Raw genomic sequence first — 20,129 nt, forward strand, 5'->3', positions numbered from 1 at the left:
AACATTTGCTTCGGTCAGTGTGCGAGAAGAGGGAAGAGTTATGGCATCGACATTTCGTGGCTGTTTCACCATGACAACATGCCTGCTCACAATACTCTGAGCATCTGACAGTGCCTTCTTGTGCCATGTGACGCCATATTTTTACATTGCTACACAAACTCGTTCAATGTGTATTTGTGCTTAGTATACTAAATACAAATACACATTTTGTACACAAAGAATCCTTTGTAAACTTAAAAGAGTCTGCTTAAACCAAATAGTTATTTCTGATGATACTGACATTAAAAACACATACAGCACAGAAGAGGGAAAATAGGACAATATAGACATCAAAGGTCCTAGAGTAAAGGACCTTATGGTGAACCCTGCTCAGGAGAAATCCTTGGAGATGCTCCGAGAGTTAAGTATCTGTGGGCTCTGCACTGAAAAGTGGAAGATTTTGACATCTACATCGAGTTCAATTTTTCTTGATATCAAAGGCCCCACTACGTCTTGGCAGGATGAAAACATCATGTTTATTTCCCTCTGGTTTTCTTTGTTTGTGTGAGTGAGTGAGAGGTGTGGATCGTGCCGCGAGTCTGTGCAGGGAAGGATGTTTGTTGGGTTCATTTGAGAGAATGATGGAGCGGTTGTCAACTCGGACTGTTTCATCTGGTCTTTCAATTGAAAATGTAGTCGCTTGCTTCTGCCAAATCTTCAGGGCAAAGTAAATGAGTGACAGAAAAAAAGGAAATCGTGCCTACTTTGTGTGTTTTTCTTTGACTGATTTTCATAACCCGTGATGGATCTACATTGCTTGTTTACCAACGATGGGTGTTAGACTGGGGTCATTTGTGTTGCTATGCTACTGCAATAGAGAAGAGTTAGTATGAGGAAAACAGAATAATTCGTAACGCAAGGCTGCCCCCTAGTGGTCACTTTCATGCTACACATCACACACTAAACGTTGACAAGGAGCACCCAAATCATAACACAATTCTAAACAAATAAATATTTTTAATTTATTACACTATCTCATAGACGTGGTAAATAAGAAAAATATCAGATTTAGTTTAGGAACATTGTCAAATATAGCATTGGTTAACTTCATTCAAGTTTACATAACAATCACTGGACTGCAGGAGAATTAAAAGCAAATGTGTGAACGTCAGACCAGGACATATGGAAAACCGTTTGAGCATTTATTCGACATCCTTGATGTCCAACTAATTGTACACTGTGCGTTCACTAGCAAGACTATTCAGTACACTAGTAGAATGAATAGGATGCACTAGTACAGTGTTGGAGTATGCTATAAAAGCTTTTTACTGTACCACAAAAACTCCTGTGCACACATACACGATGGACCATCAGTGTAGTAGCTGCTTAAGTGTAAAACACACTTGACTTGAGTTTTTGTGTTTCGAAATGATGCCCGGTAAATTTGAAGGGAATGAATGGATCAGGACGAGACTGAGCCTGCATCACTCTCAGCGTCCGTGGAGTCATATTCGTCAGCAGACTCCGTGAGCGCCGGGTACGGCCTCGGCTGGTCCAGGTTGACATATGTCACATTCAGGCTGATGTAGTGTTCTCCCTCCAGGCTTGAGAGGATGGTGGTGATGGCTGACACCAACGTAGCAAAGTTAGGCCTCGATTCTGAATCAGGGTCCCAGCACTCGAGCATAATGCTGTACCTGAAATAACAAAAATCACTTTGAGTGAAAAATGCTGAATTTCAGAATTCAATTCCATGGATGGATTTGAATTCAACGCAATTAGAGAAACTCATTCTCATTACATATTGAGAATGAGACATTGTATTTGTGCTCCAAACACAATGTCCAAAATGCTTGGGCAGCCATTTTAAGACTTAAATGAAGCAAGATATCATGGGAAATGAAGTGCTGTTCTACCATATTATGAAACAATTTCAAATGTTTTTAATGAACTGTTTTTTCTGAGTAGGCCTTTAAGAAAAACATTTACTGCACTTTACAATTTACTCAAATTAAGTATTATGCACATAAAGTCCTTACGATAATATTTGTGTGAAATTCATATTGTCATTAGGCTTATTGCAAAGCTGTGTTAAATAACTTTCATTTTGAATCATGATATTCATGGCATTTCAGTGATGCTTCCTGTTTGCCAACTCAATTCAAGTTCAAGAGTTGAATAGGAATAATTGTAGGGGTTTTTCTCAATTCAATTCTGGATTTCGTACAGCTCTGGACTGAGGATGGAACGGCGATACCAATGCTCTCGCATCAAGCCGCCTAATTTGTCCCATTTCTTTGACAAATTAGCTGTAATTAAGAAATTTGCAATGCAGCAATCAGCTGTGCGCTCATTTTAGCAGGCCCACTGAGCAAGTTAATTTGGGAGTAAATTAAAATAAGATAATCATCATTTTAGTATTAACACACTTTGTGAGATTTTTCTGATATAAAATGGGTGTTCAATGAAGTTTGGGAAATACTGCCTGAAATGATGAAGATTGAATGGCTTACCTATTCTAATCTATCACATGCAAAGGGATTTGTCATTACAATATTTTCGAAAGAAAACACGTTTCATGGTAACATTTCTCCAGTGTGTGTGTCTGAAATACCAAATGGTGGACAATTTACATATTTCACACGACTGACTTGATGCTGCCATGAGTCAGTCCACCTATTCTCCTCCATCTTGTCAGGACACATGAAGAATAACTACTGGTAGTACTACTGGATGACGTCAACATTCTGACTGAGGCAGCAGCCATAGTAATGACTGACAATTCAACAAATATTTTTTTGAAATTCTAACACTTACAAAGGGCCAGGGCAATACTGAGGCTGGGGAAGCCGCCTGCCCTTCAATAAGTAGTGCGTTATGTCATACGGGTCCACTTCAGGGTAAGGGCTTGCACCTCTCGTCAGCATCTCCCACATCAGCACGCCAAAGGACCACTGCTCCCAAGACAACAAATGTGACAAAATATCAATACATGCAACACGGTGCATACCATTATGCACCCAATAATTAATTCAGACATGGCAATCAAGGGGAGGACGATGTTTGAAGGTACCAGTATTTAAATCACATGTAGTATTAATTAGTGCTGTCAAAATGTGGTGGTAAAATGGTGGTAAATTTTGCTTTAAAAAACACCCCGACAGGGACTTTAGATAAAACAGAAGTAATTTGCATTTAATTAATTAATAATTGCTGAATTGTACCCAGTTGATAGGATGCTGTTACCAAGTTTATGTCAGCATTCAGCACGTTCTTTGCAATACAATTGCTCAATTTCACCCAATTGATATGATGCTGTTACATTTTGAGCAATATACGCATACATGCAATTGTGTACATGCATTTAATCAATGTTTGCAAATGACATTCATATCATAAAATGCGTTGTCAAAATATTATGGTAATTTTTATTTATTTTATATTATGCAAGTAAATTAGCTGATTAATCGTGGTTAATCAAAATTAAAAAGTGTGATTAATCAGATTAAAATTTTTAATCGTTTGGCAGCACTAATATATATATATATATATATATATATGTATATATATATATATATATATATATATATATATATATATATATATATATATATATATATATATATATATATATATATATATATATATATATATATATATATATATAAATTTCCGCTTTTTATCCCGATTATTTTGTTTTGCTTACCACATCAGACTTAGAAGTGAATTTCTGTGTCCGTAGACTCTCGATGGCCATCCATTTGACGGGCAGTTTAGCCTTTCTGTGGTCTTGAATACTGTAGTACTCCTTATCAAAAACATCCCTGGCCATTCCAAAGTCTGCCACCTTGACTGTATAAGACTCATCCAGCCTAAGAGAGAAAAACAAATTATTACGGTTGTGCTCATAAGTTTACATACCTGTAGTAACCTTGTGAGCACAACTGTATGTAGTAGGTCTGATTTTTCTGCAAGTCTCTTTGACCCACATGCAGTTGCGTGCTGCGAGATCTCTGTGAACAAACTTCTTCTGAGCCAAATACTCCATCCCCTTGGCAACCTGCAGTCCGAAGCCAATAAGATCCTTCACAGTGGGGTTCTAAAGAAAAACACACGGCAGTCACAATCAGGTGAGAGTGTTGTGTGCGTTTGATTCAGGTGACGAATATCCACTGTTGGAAGTCGCACCCTTTTCTCGCAGCGTATGAAGTGGCGCAGGTCTCCATGTTTCATATATGGCAGAACCACCAGAGGAAGACCTTCTTGTGGCAGGAGGATTCCCAGCAGAGACAGAACATTGGTGTGATGGAAACCCTTCATGATGATTCCTTCCTTCAAAAACTGCTCCACCTCTTCAACATCTGTTATTCCTAAAGACATTCAATGAATGTTTTTAAAAGGACCTTCAGTCCTTTTGCTTCAGTCAAATCCTTGGAATTGCACACATCACAAACTAACACAAACATGACTCACTATTCAAAGACTTGACAGCACAGTGTATTTCTCTGTGGTTATGGTCTGTGAAGTAGCCATGATAGACTGTTCCAAAATGACCTACGGGAGACACCGAAAAAGGCAGACAATGATCTCCCCCAAATGTACTTGAGCCTTTTTCTTACCCTTGCCAATGATCCGATGGTGTTGCACGAGGAGCATTTCAGCAGGAATAAGAACATCCTTAACCTCCTCCAATAATTCTGGCCTAAAATTGGAAATGGAAATTTTCTCTGCAGCCATTAGAGGAGTGAGCGTAACGTCTATATTGCCTGCTGCGTAGGAAAGGCTGGGGAAGGCCACAGGCCCACCAACGGGACTTGGAGGATTCAAGGATACTACAAAGGAAAACACAGAGGAAAGGTAATGAACATTTTACGTTTACAAACCTAACTAAAACTAATTCTAATGTCCTTCTGTTTTATCTTTGCCAGTTAATATCATACATGAGCTATCAGGGTTCATTTTAAATGCATTTATTTTGGAATTACTGTTCTGTGTCGTACAGAAGAGGGAAGGATGAACATTCTTTTGAGAATTTACTTAATTTAATTGCATACGAAATACAGGATTTCTTTTCTTGTACTCGACAAATACTCCATATATTAAAAACACAAATACTAAAACGAATAAAAATTTAACTAAAATGAATTAAACTAGAATAAACAAACTTCCTCTCAAAATTCATTATAAGGAACTCATTTTTGGTGGGTGAGGACTCAAGGATACGACAAAGAAAAAGCACAGAAAAAAAAGTTATATAGAAAAGTCATCTGTCACTAAGGTTATTATAGTTAATGAAAACTAATAAAGAAACTTAATCTACAATTGTGGGAAAAAAATGTTTCATTAATAAAGTTAAAAATAAAAATGTAAGAAAAAGAAGAAAGGAAACTAACAGAAACTACATTTTACGTTTATAAACCTAACTAAAACTACCTAAAATTCATTTTTATTATTATTATTTTTATTTTGGTATTATTGTTTGACTATGCAGAAAAAGGAATTCTTTTACTTTACTACACAATACTTATACATGACAAATACTTCATATATTAAAAAAAACAAAAAAAAAAAAAAACGCAAATACTTAAACTAATAAAAAACTGGAAAAAAAATCAGCAATTCCAAAAATAAAAATAAAAACTAACCAACTTCCTCTAATTAAAATGAACAAAATAAAAAAAATGAAATAAAAACTAACTAAAATGAAAAATCATTTCTCTCACACAGCCAAGACTGACAAGCAGTTCACTGTCAAGTTCAGCATAAGGAGTTTTGAGTCAGGACGTCACCTCTCCTGTAGTCCCCAACCGGTGACAGCTCTACACTATTTGTCCCAGAGCGGCTAGCGCTGTGGGCCAAACGGGTCTCCACCATGGAAGCTGAAAAACATTTCACATTGTTTTAATTATCAACCGCTCATGAAGTGCACAGACACATATCGAGAATGAAACACCAGGGATGTTCTGCTTGAGAGACTTGCGTACTTCAACAACACACTTATCCGGTCGCCGTTGTATAAACAGGTGTGATCAAGGTCCACGCAGCCTACCTTTTTTTTTCTTCCTCAAGTGCTTCATGACAGCGAAGGCCAGCACTGCCCCGGCCACCAGAGCTGTGAGGATCCCCAGCACGATCCCCACCATGTAGTGGTTGCTCACTCTTATTACTGTGCCCACATTGTGGACCTGCCCGTTAATGGAGATCTGGAAAGACATTTTGAAGAAAGTTTCATTGCAACATTTTCAAGAAGCAGATACGTTTTTAAATTAGCAGACTGGCTGTCACACAAGATGGATGATTTTCCTTACATGTATACATATGGATGTGTAAATCTGCTTTCAAGAGATTTTTTATTTTTATTTTTTTTTAATCCGAGAGCTACTTCCTGGATACTGATTACAGCAAAGGACTAACAGTTTGATACACATTCCTGAAACAACAAACGTGCTGAAATTACTGGTAATAATTAATGATATTCATAGCGATGAATACAGTGATCATGTTCAGGATTTCTCATAATAACTATCAAGAATCATTTAATAAAATAAATATCAACATGCAGCATATCCATCCATCCATTTTCTTGACCGCTTATTCCTCACAAGGGTCGCGGGGGGTGCTGGCGCCTATCTCAGCTGGCTCTGGGCAGTAGGCGGGGGACACCCTGGACTGCTTGCCAGCCAATCGCAGATGCAGCATGTTAGTTTTATAAATCTCAATGACTGTTTACATTTTGAAATGATCGCTTTGACAATATTCCTAGGAAACCATCACTGGTGAGTTATTAGCACCTGAATCAGCACCTTTGTGGCTATCTGCTGCCCGCTGTGCCATATAGGCTAGAGCCAAAACTCAAGCACTATAATATTGTGTATGACTATTATGAGTACATTTACAGCTCTTAAGAAAAAGCCTTACAAAAGCCTTTTGCTAGCAATTATACTTATTAGCACTTTCAGATTGCTGAAATATAAAGTGCATTTCACTTAATACCCGAATAGTAAAAATCTGTGAGTAATCGACACCTCCCTAAAAAGGTTTACATGTACGTACACTTATACTGTAAGTGTCTATATTACATGCAACAAGATGACGGTAAAGATTTTTTGTGATTTGTGTTTTTGTCTGACTGTCTAAACTGCACTTTATGGCAGCCCTGCCAGCAAAAGCAGTGCTTACTGCGAATCTGATCTGCACCTTGGTGACACTCATCTTTTTTGAGCCAATGTAATTTTTGTGTCAATAGAACAGTACATTTGTTGATATTTTGGCCATCCAAAGTAAATGAAAGCTCTGAGAAACAAGGATGTAGCTGCCCGGCTCTGTCAAAACAGATCACTTATTAACATCTTTTGTTTTGGTTGTTCATTCCACAAAATGGACAATCGTATTATTGCAGCTTGGGGCTCTTTTTTTGAAATTGTTCAGTGACTTCCTGAAGACTTACAATCTTTAATGTTATGTTTATTCTCTTGATGAATACATTTTGGAATCTCAGATTTAGTTGTCAAGTAAGTTCAGTGTTTAAGTTCAGTGTTCATTCTAAATAATTGGGTTTAATTCATAACAAGGGTCTTTGTAGTGAGTTTTGGAAACAGAACACAGCCCGTCATAGTAGGAAGTGTCCGCCAAACTGACCTTCACAGGCAGTCCCTCATTTGGGATGGTTAAGTTTTTGGGTATCCTGCAGGTGATCTCATTATCCAGGACTTTCGCATCACAATCAACACCGGCCACCGTCATAATGATGGTCATACAGGAGCTAACCAGATTTAGCTTCTGATGCTATGGACAACGAGAAAAATCAAAACATTATAATGGGAAATCCGACTATTGACTATTCATCAACAGACAGCCATTCATGTTTACATGTAGTGACACTTCATCAAACCCCGGGTACAGATGCAGCTCATGTCCCTCTGTTTCAAAGGGTATCGGCTCGCCATAAGGGTGGTAGGAAAACTCTTGGTTCCAAAGTCCCATTGCTCCGTCCATGTCGAAGGAAAGCTCTCCTTCCTCTGTCTCGTCCCTTGGAAATACAGGAGTGACACATTCCATCCTAGTGGACAAGGCCTTGCCAATACATTCCTAGTAAGAAATAATAGAAAAAATAGAAATTTTAAAAGATAATCGTAGAGATTAGAACATTTGGGACTAATTCAGGAGTCATTCATCAATTATGATACCCTTGTCACAGGCTTCAGGTGGCTCTCATTGGGTTTGAAGTGGATGATGGTACGATAAACAGAATCCAGGTTCTCTCCTTCAATCAAAATATTGGATCCCCTTAGAGTTCACGCACAGACACATATAAGAAATTGTTGTACTTCAATCACAGATATTCTACTGCACTATACGCAGTCTTACACTTCAGTATGTACAGTTACTTGTTTGCTGTTTAATAGGCCAACCTGTCAAAGCTACAGTCAGGCAAGACGGCTGTAATCTTGGGGTTTTCCTTGTAGTAAAAAACCTTTGTTGTGATGACAGGAGACTTGTCGATGAAAACACTGAGAGGTACGTCCCTCACCTCTGATATGGGCTGGGACAGACAGATGATGGAGGACATATTGCCTTTAGGCTTTGTGACTCTGCAAAGACGTATATAAATGACAGCTGACACTTAGATGGGAAGAAGGAATAAATCAATACATGAACATTTCAATAACATTTCAGACCTTATTATTGGGCAGGGCACATCATTGAGTGTGACCCTCTTTGTCCTTCCGGCATCCAAGTGAGCTCCAGTCACTGTGATCAACGTGCCCCCGATGAGAGGCCCATAGTTGGGCTGGATCTCTGTGATGTTGGGTATCTGCATACAAAGTTATCAGCTAAGACAGAAAATATCTAAAAACGTTATGATGGCTCAAACGTAAATAGTGAAAGTTACCAGAAAAGTAAAGCCAGGCATTTCTGCCTTGCCGTCAATAGCATAGCGTCCCTCCACCTTCATGCCTCCCTCGCCCTCATGCACTTCCACTGTCACGTTGACTGCTTTTGACAGGTCAGTGGTCCCGGTGCGAATCTTACACACCAGGCTAGAAAACCAGAACACATAAATATTTGGGTCAGCTTGGAAGTCTGTGGAATATCTGAGAGGATTAAAATGTTTCAAGGGGTGCACTTAATCTTCTAGTATACATGTACTCAACAAAAATATAAACTCAACACTTTTGTTTTTGCTCCCATTTTTTATGAGATGAACTCAAAGATATAAATCTTCTTCCATATAAACAATATCACCATTTCTCTCAAATATTGTTCACAAACCAGTCCAAATCTGTGATGGTGAGCACTTCTCCTTTGCCAAGATAATCCATCCCAACTCACAGGTGTGCCACATCAACTGATTAGACACCATGAGTACACAGGTGTGCCTTAGACTGCCCATAATAAAAGGGCACTCTGAAAGGTGCAGTTTTATTTTATTTGGGGGGGGGGGGGGGGCTTTTGGGCACTCATGCTGCATTTGAGGATGGTTGGAAGTCTGACCTTTCCGAGTTCAAACCAGGAAGTGTGTACAGGAACTCGGAACTCAGAAATTCCATTTGCGAAGTCGGAAAAAAAAGAAGGACCCCAGACTTCACCGACGGGCTACAAGTGATGGCACTCTACAATGGTTTCACCTTTGGAAACACAGACCGTGAATGGTAAAACACCATTTACTTGAGTATAAAACTAGATCGCTTTCTTCATTCATAAATATTCGACATAACTTCACGTAACGCAACGTACGTGACAGTATACCACTATCTCCTGGCATGAAATTATATGGTGAACTACTGAACTGTAGGGATGTAACGATAAGGGCAATATCGTGATATTGTGATATTAAAACTGCCACAATATCGTCGTCATGTTCACAAAATAGAAAAGGAACACATCTGTTAAAAAAAAGTCAGGTTGTGCAGTTCTAGCACCCTCTAGTGGCTAGTTTATTAGTGCAATTTAATTTTCATTAGGGATGTTTTGGCCTTCTATGTTTAAAATCTATGCGAATTGTCAGATGAAGGGGAACCTAATTTGCTTGTGAAGCGATAAATGTGTGCTTGCATTAGCAAGTAAGTGCCTCAATATTGTTATTAGAGATTGTAGGTGGTTTATATATATCTTTTTTTTATACAATATTTTGATCTTTTTTAAATATCGTCAAGCCCCCCACAATATTGTGATAATTATAGTATTGTGACCTTCATATCGTGATAATATCGTATCGTGATGTTTGGATATCGTTACATCCCTACTGAACTGTATGGAATGCTTATGAAATGAGATAAAACCAATAAATGAAGCAAAATTACGAAAAGGTAAGTTTGCTGGAGGCAAAAAAAAAAAAGATTTAAGGACCAAAATAAAAAAAACAATTTACCACTATCCACCAATTTGGTTGTTTACTTTCCGCTCGAATGCTTTCAGGTCGGAACTGGGAACTTCTGACCATCCTCAAATGCAGCATCAGTACTGACCCCCCATAAAACAAAACCGCACTTTTTAAAGTGAGCAGTACACCTGTTCACTAATTAATAGTGTTGTTCCGATACCGATACTGGTATCGGCAGAGGTGCATTAAAACAGTGGTATCGGTATCGGTGACTACTAACAAGTAACATGCAGATACCATTAATTCCAACACTAATATCGGATTTTGGCTGCAGCATCTTGTGTCTTGCTCGTGCATGACATTCACTGATATGTGATATGTTCACTGCATACCGAGCTAAGATATCCTATTGGCTCTTGAATGCTCTGAACCAATAGCAGGACAGCTTTTTCATGTTAAGGGGAAAAAAACTCAAGTATCGGTATGGTATCGGTATCAGCCGATACTGCAAAGCTGGGTATCGGTATCGGTATCGGGGGAGGCAAAAAACGGTATCGGAACAACACTACTAATTAATCATGGTGTCTAATCAGCATCTTGATATGGCACACCTGTGACGTGGAATGGATTATCTCAGCAAAGGAGAAGTGCTCACTATCACATATTTAGACTGGTTTGTGAACAATATCTAAGAGAAATGCTGATATTGTGTATGTGCTAAAGGTTTTAGTAGACTACAATGAAAGCAGACACTTAGAGCATGTAAATTCTAAGTGTTATTATTCACTACATAAGATGCCAATATGAATAAATACTTCCAATACAACAGATGCACTGTTCAGCAAATTAAAGCTCACATAGTTCACTCACTGTGTGTTGTTACTCCTGACAGGAAGCACAATGCATGATGTCTGTCCCAGTCTAACCTGGTGGGTTCTGGAGGTAATAGCGGGTCTTTGGGGTGACTGGAACTCCCATCCACACACTGTTAACTCTGTTTGACCATCAGGGGGAGCAGTCCGTGGAAAGAACTGCATCAATAAAGCAGAATTTAGCACTACTTGGTGATGAAATGATTCATATTTTATCCAGGAGCCAAGAACAAGGCTAACCCCGGTGATCCGTGGTGGGCAGGAATCATTCCTCCACTGACTTGAGCACTCGCTTTCCCATGAACATTCCCCCGAGCACCAGCCACAGCCCATGAACTTCGGGGCTGTCAGGCACATGGCACAAGTCAGGAAGTGTTGACATCCCGGCCCTCTCTGGGGGACCTGAATCATCTGGAAGAGAGATGAACAAGTCAAGCTAAATCGATTAAGAAAGAGTCTGGCCTGTTCTTTCATTTCTGTTATGAGTGAGGGATGTTATTTTCACTCAAGTAACTTATACCTTGTCTCCTACCACAAAGAGGAGATACTCTGATGAGTAGACTGCTGCAATGGATGAGATCCTTTGGTTCTCCACCAAGGAGTAATTAGCAAAGATAATCGGGCTGGATCTTGTCAGCACCAGCTGCAAGCGTAAAAACAATTGAAGATAAGAACGACACGTGTTTAATGTTGATACAACTGTTAAAAAGAGAATGTAGCATACCTGCAGCAGCCGACCCGTGGAGGTGCCAATGTGGGCAACAGTCTTGTTGTCAATGGTGGTCACCAACAGAGAGGTGAGGAGGACGTTTGTCATCTGTCGGTTGAAGAGGTCCACTCTGTAGTAAGGCTGGGAAACCATGGTTGGGTGGTCTCGGCATGTAGTGTTGTTCTCCATGCTCTAGTCAAAAGGCCACAAGCAGCAGACGCAGATGACACGGATGCAGAAGGGACAATTATACTATCAAGGGATGTAGGAACCAATACCTGCTCAGAATAGCTATAAAAAAAATCGCAATAACTGAATAAAGAAATACTGTAAACAGGACAGTGTTTTTTAAACTGGGTTTGATGGCACTCCGGGGGTTTGGTGAATCAGTCTCAGGCATTCGGTGGAGGTCAAGGCACAAACTCAATTCAAGTGATTTGTGACGATTCGCCCTGCTTGGCCATCATTGGCTGCAGCTGGTCATGCTACATTGTTTGGCGTATCTGTGCTGTAAATAATTTGGTGCGCTCAGTAGTGGACTTGTGACTGTTGTGATGATCTTTTTTGTGATTTCTTTATTAATGTAACTTGTAACTTATTATTAACTCTTTGACCGCCAAACTCGTTCCAAAACGTATGCTAAAATCCTACTGAATGCCGCCACAAACGTTAATTGACGTTTACTCAGGGTTTTTTTTTTCTCCCTCTCTCAATGGGCAGTGCAATGTCTTGTGCAGCACTGCCTGCTCAATGGGTTGTGGAATCAAAAACACCCACTAACTATGATGACGTGAATGATCAAAGCCTTTGTCACATTAAATCTAATTCACAGAGCGTCAATAAACAAAAAAATATCTAAATCACTGTTGTGCAAAAAATGTATCTTTTCAATTTCACTCAAATTACCTATTTTTGAATGGTGATTACTAAAGAACGGAATAAGATAGAAACATATTTTTTTTTTATGTTTATGTAGTCGTAGCGCACAATATTTTGCCTTGAAAGATGAGTGAAATGCTCGAAATTGGCTGGCACAGTTGGGGTTGTTTTTTGGATAATGTTTGGCAGTCAAAGAGTTAATGTAATATGCTAAGAAAGTGGTTGGGTGAATATGTGCAAGATGAATTCACAGGAATAAAAGCGTGTATGGCGTTCCACAGGGTTCACTTCTTGGGCCTCTGTTGTTTTCATAGTATCTGCTGCTCCTGGGTACCCTCTGAAGAAAGCAGTGGTGATTTTTAAAGTTCTCTATACAGTTGAGGTGAGTGATGGTCAGTGTCCTAACTACATTATTTTCTTTTAAAGGTTTGTTTTTTTGTTTTCTTAATAAGGGTTCGGTGTATGCACATAGAGACACATGGGGATTAGCACTACCAACAAGGTTAGAGCCACTGATCTAGGATCATATTCAGACACTATAGATTTACTTTCTTTTCATCAATTGAGCTTTAATGAGACACTTGATACATGGTTCCTGTGTCCCACAAGTTATTGATCTGAGAAATAAATTATTAAATGTTTCTATGTTCCTCCTGCAATGTGTTCACCTACCCCTAGGGGTTTAAATGTGCCCCTGTTTGGGAAAAACTCGGCTATACTAATCATAAAGTTGCATATACTTTAATGTAGGCCTATATACCACAACCTAAACTATGTTTACAAAACAATTTAATACCATTTTAAACCCATCTTACAAGTTACACTTAAAAGTAAACAATTTATAGATGATTTGATTGGGGGGGGGGGTTACCTGCACATGGGGAGGACACTCTCCTAATCCTAACCGTGACTTCCACTAACATGCAAAAATGTTACACACTAAAAACAGTTGGGTAAAAACAAACAAACAAAGAAAAAAACTGTATCAAAAATGGGCCAACCCACTTTTGAAAAAAGAAAAAAAAAAAACAGAAACGTGATTCAAATTGACCCAAACATTAGGTCAGTCCATTTTTGATCCAATTTGTGTTATTTTTGTTTTTAGAGTCACTCCATAAACTTGAGATGTATCACTTCAACAAACTTCCTTGAGACCAATTACTGATTAGACATCTTAAAGCATTTTAGAAAGTGCACAAAAGCCTTGAAAAGAATAAAATTTTTTAGTGAGGATTGTATGCAGAGGGAGAGAAAAAAAAAACGTGAATTAAAAATATGCTGGGGTTCACTGTACTGTGGTTCAGATTTGAAAAAGGAGTACAAGTGGTGCAATAAACAGAAATAACCTCCACCATTATACTAAAGCTTTATATTACAGTAATAGTCCATGCAATATTGTACAGAATACACAAATGCATCATGCATATTATGTGTCGAAGCAATTTTGCTCAAGTTGTGCCAAGGGGCCCAAAGTTCAATTACGTTGACAAAGGAATAAGTCACATTTAGTCACAAGAAGGTAAGACTCGTGAAAGAACGGCATACAACAAATATGCTGCTCTAATATCATCATTACACAATTTATTACAGCAATATTAATGATGCTGCAACAGTAATAGGAAGATTAGCCTGTAGCTATCGAAAAATGAGCAGCTAGGCTTATTCTTTGGACGAAGTAGATACTGGTCTGTGACATCACTTTGTAAGCAAGTAAATATAGGCAGACAAAAGGGTTTCATTTTCATGTTAGAATAAATTTCACCTATTGTGTCGTGCACTAAGCATGTTTTCATGACACAGAGTAAACCTGAAAGTCAACTGGGAGTGAATCACACAGTCTTCACAAGCAGATATATGACAGCAAAGAAATGTAATATTTGTGAGGCATGCGTGGTGCAATTGGCAGCTCTGATGTTTGGATTAACTCACAAATGGAAAAAACAAGGTTTCAGAGTGTTACACATTGCTGGCAGGTTACTACGCAAAATTCAAAACAAGCCTAGTGTGAGGTGCGTCGTAAATCTGCATGAAGGTGGGTTAGACTGGATGTTGGCACTTTTGCAGACACCTAAGGGCCAAATTATTATTATTTTAAAGGGGTACTTTACTCTAGAGTTGTCAAAATTAATCAATTAATCAACAAGTGATCGACAACTATTTTAATAATCAAGTAATAGTTTTGAGCCATTTTTAAATTTAAAATTGTCCATATCATCTGATTTCAGCATTTTCACCCTTCCTGGGTGGAGTTTGCATGTTCTTCCCGTGCCCGCGTGGTTCTTCTCCGGGTACTCCGGTCTCCTCCCACATTCCAAAGACATGCATGGCAGGTTAATTGGGCGCCCCAAATTGTCCCTAGGTGTGCTTGTGAGTGTGGATGGTTGTTCGTCTCTGTGTGCCCTGCGATTGGCTGGCAACCAGTTCAGGGTGTCCCCCGCCTACTGCCCAGAGCCAGCTGAGATAGGCGCCATCACCCCCCGCGACCCTTGTGAGGAATAAGCGGTCAAGAAAATGGATGGATGGATGGATGGATGGATATATATATATTAGAGTGCATCTCTCCAGTTTTACAGAATCTCTTTGAAGAAAATGCATACTTGTATGAGCAATTATGGCAAATGTTAAAAAGTGTTTCACTTTCAGAATAGCAGAAAGATTTATCTGTGAAATCCTTGAGTCATTGACAACAGCCTTCTCGTCATAGTTGGTGCACGACCTCATTCTGCCACTCCCCATTAACGTGGGCAGACCCAGACCTATGAGCAACTTGTTACGATTACATTATTGCACAACTGCACATATTTTCCAATGATAATGATACTAAAGCAAAGTGAAAAAGTAAACAAAAGAATCATGAAATAAAATGAAATGATGTCCGTAACCAAACAAATGTAGATCATGAGATTTTTGCACTTGGGAGAATCTGTGGTTTGTTGCAGCTCTCCCCTTTTGGTGTGATTTTTCTTGAAGAAACAGAAATGATCCTCCGATCCAGCACAACTCTGCACATTTCTGTCAACAACCGCTAAATTTGATCATAATGTCCCTTTTATAAAGTGAAACACAAAAGAAAACCCACCTGTCGCCCAAGAATCAAGTCACTGTAATATCTGTTGACTCACCTCATGAGGACAGCTTTCACAAGGCTGGAAGTGGCAAAGTCCCCTGGAGAGTTGCTCGGGTCCTGATTCACAGCAATCATCCACCCCGTCTGCGATGGCCTCATTGACGTTGTCCATGGGGAAGGCGCACAGGGCTGAATCATGCTCTGTAACTCCATTGTCATCCGTGACGGCGAACACCCCATAGAGGATGTCGTCCTCCTCCTCCGCCCCCAACTCTTCCGCCAGCTCCCTGCCGGCTTTGCCAAAATGTGCTGCCTGAACGACGTTGTACACCACATCCTTGTAGGGTTTATCGACCACGTTCCTCCGCCGTCGTTTCGGTTCAAAACGACACTCCAGGACGACCTCGCGGTATCGTTTCATCTCCCATTCGTTTCGCGGAAGACGGCCCAGTCGAGTTTGGAAGGGAGATGATTCCTGGTCTGGGCTCTCTCTTTGAACTGAGAGGAAGTACACAAACTCCTGAGTGAAAAAGCTGTAGACATATTCAATGTGGTAGGTCCGCCTCAGTCCAGGAAGGACAGTCAGGCCACGAACATCGCTGTAGAAGCCATCTTCTGTTGACAGTGGTCGACGCACGGATATGGACTTCCTTCCATAGCGCTGAGTCACGCCTTCATTAACAGTTGTTGCAACAAAGAAGTAGACCGTGTGACCCTCTTCTACCATGGTGACTTTGGTACCAAGAGGGCTGGCGACACAGTCAGGACAGTAGGCAGCAGAGTTTGAACCAGTTCGAAACAAACACTTAGAAGTGGAAGGTGGCTCTCCGTTGATGCTGAGTTGGTGGAAATAGCAAACACCGTACTGAGAACTTCCACAGGAGTACAAATACATAAAGAGGGTGTCCAACAACAGCACCTGATTGTTGGTGTCCTCCAGGAAGTTGGGGTCTCTGTCAATTTGGCACAGATCACAAACCTGACATTCTGGACTTCCCACCGGCCCAGTGCGAAGCGCCCACGTTTTCTCCAAGCTTCTGTTGACAGCTTCGATCACATTTTGAGAGGCTACGTACACCTCCTGGTACAAGGAGTTGTTGACGATGTTCTGGATTGGGCCACAGGCTTGGAAAAAGGGCATGGTGTAAACCACAGAGAAGTTGACCGGGTTTGGGACCAGTGAGGGACAGCTGGCCAAGGCAAAGGCCAGCAGAGTCTGAAGACAGACACACGTCGCCCACTGGGGCGTCCAGCTTGCCATCCCCACCTGGGACGCAGAGGGGCAAACAGCACTAAGGGTTACCTCCAGGTACGGCGTCCGGACAAAAGCATCTTTAACACCAGCACAGGATATCTAGATAAAAGGAAACATCAAGATTGAGTAAGGCATTAAGACACATTTTATTTGTTGGGCATGTTTTGGGGTTATTTCAGCCTTGAGTGTGAGTGCCCAATATGGATTTGTTTTTAATCAGTCCATCTGCATAACGACAGGCGGATCGGTGCAGCGTCTGCAGTGATGCGGACGCTGTATCAGTCCGTTGTGGTGAAGAAGATGCTGAGTCAAAAAGCGAAGCTCTCCATTTACTGGTCGATCTACGTTCCGAACCTCACCTATGGTCACGAACTGTGGGTCGTGACCGAAAGAACAAGACCCCGAAATGAGTTACCTCCGCAGGGTGTCCGGGCTCTCCCTTATAGATAGGGTGAGAAGCTCGGTCATCCGGGAGGGACTCAGAGTCGAGCCGCTGCTCCTCCGCATCGAGAGGAACCAGCTAAGGTGGGTCGGGCATCTGGTTCGGATGCCTCCTGGACGCCTCCCGAGGGAGGTTTTCCGGGCATGTCCCACCAGCGGGAGGCCCCCGGGGACGACCCACGACACGCTGGAGAGACTATTTCTCTTGGCTGGCCTGAGAACACCTTGGGATCCCGCCAGAGGAGCTGGTTGAAGTGGCTGGGGAGAGGGAAGTCTGGGCTTCCCTGCTAAAGCTGCTGCCCCCGCGACCCAACCCCGGATAAGTGGTAGATGATGGATAGATCTGCATAACATGCACTAAATTGACTTTACATGATCAGAAGCCAACTAATGAACATTATCTATTTCCTCTACCATTTACGCTGTTCAGTGTCGCGAGCATAAACATGACAAGACAATTCTACATGACATTTTCAGGAAGTCACACTAAAAATAACTTCATTCATGGTTTACTACCCCACAGCAACGTGTACTAGCATGGCTCTCTGTTTTTATTGTGTAAATACACTATTACCTCACTGTTGTAGTGAATCAGACATTTATTGGACTTTTGTCATCATCACTTGTCTCCCCCACAAGCGCTGTCATCAAATAGAAATTAGAGTAATAAATGTTTTCCCCCGGTAAACATAATGCTATCATTCTGGTTTCACAGAATGTAATTCACTTATTTCCCAACACAATGCAGCATTTGGAACCTCTCCATCCTGTGCAGACATTACTTAGTCGATCATTAACTCAGTACATCACACTAATGTACTCACAAACCCTGGCCTCTCTCGTTGACATTCATGTCACAACTGATACGTGCCTAGCGAGGGAAATGATGTCCACGGACGGATGGTCTGAGGAGAGCCACCAACAAATTGCCTGTCTGTTCATGTCTGAGAATTTTCATGTACTTTCAGCAACAGAGCAAAGTAGCCAAAATGTACTTTTATCAAGAAAGATTTCACATTCACGTTTGAAAAGGCACCAAGCTGTTATTCAGTCTGGGGTAGTGATTTACATGAATAATTTATGGAATGCCACAAGTTTTGTTACATTTTAACAGGTCAGATTCAAGAGACGTTAAAGGTAAAGTGTCCAAAAGTCAAGGGTAGATGGAAACACACTTTCCAGAATATATTTATATAACAGAATATTTTTGATATTATTATATAGGCTACAGGTTTCTACGTTTGAGAAGGTGTGGTATGGGGTATATGCCACAGAAGAGGCGGGACGTGATTTTGCACATCAGTTTGTTTCCAGTTCGGTTTGCGACGTGTGGGCTGCATCAAAAATACTTGTGCTTCCGACTTTGTGCCCCTCGGTTGCGCGTTCGCAACCTGGACCGGAAACAAACTGATGTGCAAAATCACGTCCCGCCTCTTCCGTGGCATATACCCCATTGGAAACCATCTGTGTTGTTCTACACATCAGATATGTTTTGGAAAATGGTAGCTGCCCAATGGAACACTTCCTCACATCAATGTGTTACAATGTGTTAGTTTCCTTGCTTGACTGCTGATTAGACAAAAGAGGATCACCATTCTTCATCAGTCATTAGCAAGGTATCCATTCAGATTTGAAGAGGCCAGCTGATCTACAAAAGTCAATTTCTTAAGTGGGAGGGCAGGCAAAGCAAAGGATGCAGAGCTGGGAATCGATGACTTGTTGGTGGCTGCTATTTTTTTTACTACTGATTAATTATTTTCCCTGTATCCTTCGAAGAAAACCTGCACATAAATGTGATGCAAAGTCTAGGAGCCCATGACTGCTAGAGGCCTTAGAAAATAATAAATTTATCTTGTGACATTCATTCTTTCAAGTTCCTTATTGCACAGAAACTGCACTTTTTCAGTAATCACCTCCGCTGTTATTTCGTAATTAGATTTTGTCTCATGCGTCACGTCAATACAAAAATTCATCATTACAGCAGTAGTTGTAATGTATTAAGAGTCACCTAACTTAGTTTCACTTTCAAACCTTGTTTATGTGAAATAAACCTCTAAAATTGGATTTAAAGATTACATACAGTATAATGAGTCAAAAAGTGCCCTGATCATGATGATGCATTTTAGCTGAGTTGGATAGTTGTTTTTGTTCGTGTTGGGACGTCCTACCTGTACAAGTCGTCAGCACCATCGCAGCCCGCAGGGTTCTTGTTTAATGGTTCAGCAGGTGATCAGTTCTCTGGACTCAGACTTCGCGTAAAGTGAGTGGCGAATAGGCTCGAGGAGTGGGTCATAGTTTGAGTTTCTCTGCTCGCGGTTGGTTTCGTGCTGATCGCTCCTCCTCCCCACTCCCCACACCTCACTTGACAGATACCCGCTGCGCCGGTGGCGGCCACATGGGGGCCCCAATGAGATTTATCCATCCATCCATCCATCCATCCATCTTCTCGACCGCTTATTCCTCACAAGGGTCGCGGCAAACGAGATGTACTACTGGTTCTTTGGAAAATCTGCCTAATTAATTTACAGAGGTGGCGTACTCGCACGCTGTATTTATTAAACAGATACGATTGTAAAAAAAAAAAAAAAAAAAGAATAAATAAA

General features: G+C 40.6%; 1 protein-coding gene across 1 annotated transcript; it reads right to left on the minus strand.

The window, feature by feature from the left end:
* Nucleotides 1–665: 665 nt before the first annotated feature.
* Nucleotides 666–19,842, minus strand: mst1rb (macrophage stimulating 1 receptor b). The gene is made up of 21 exons (XM_077530429.1): nt 19,695–19,842; nt 15,886–17,184; nt 11,900–12,076; nt 11,696–11,818; nt 11,416–11,586; nt 11,174–11,334; nt 8,873–9,020; nt 8,658–8,794; nt 8,391–8,570; nt 8,166–8,265; nt 7,849–8,067; nt 7,618–7,764; nt 6,029–6,182; nt 5,769–5,858; nt 4,599–4,811; nt 4,453–4,533; nt 4,168–4,349; nt 3,969–4,078; nt 3,686–3,851; nt 2,797–2,933; nt 666–1,676 (listed from the first exon to the last, which is right to left on the minus strand). Exons 2-21 carry the CDS (start codon nt 17,089–17,091, stop codon nt 1,442–1,444), a joined length of 4,137 nt encoding a protein of 1,378 aa, XP_077386555.1. The 5' UTR covers nt 17,092–17,184; nt 19,695–19,842; the 3' UTR covers nt 666–1,441.
* Between the last annotated feature and the right edge of the window lie 287 nt (nt 19,843–20,129).

The sequence above is a fragment of the Festucalex cinctus genome, chromosome 8 (assembly GCF_051991245.1).
Source record: "Festucalex cinctus isolate MCC-2025b chromosome 8, RoL_Fcin_1.0, whole genome shotgun sequence".
NCBI classification, from domain to species: Eukaryota; Metazoa; Chordata; class Actinopteri; order Syngnathiformes; family Syngnathidae; genus Festucalex; species Festucalex cinctus.

Coding starts and splice junctions, on each gene's coding strand:
- mst1rb (XM_077530429.1), bottom strand. CDS start 17,091: ATGGCAAGCTGGACGCCCCAGTGGGCGACGTGTGTCTGTCTTCAGACT. Junction 11,819..11,899: donor CCACGGGTCGGCTGCTGCAG/GTATGCTACATT, acceptor TTACGCTTGCAG/CTGGTGCTGACAAGATCCAG. Junction 4,350..4,452: donor TGCTGTCAAGTCTTTGAATA/GTGAGTCATGTT, acceptor GAATGTCTTTAG/GAATAACAGATGTTGAAGAG.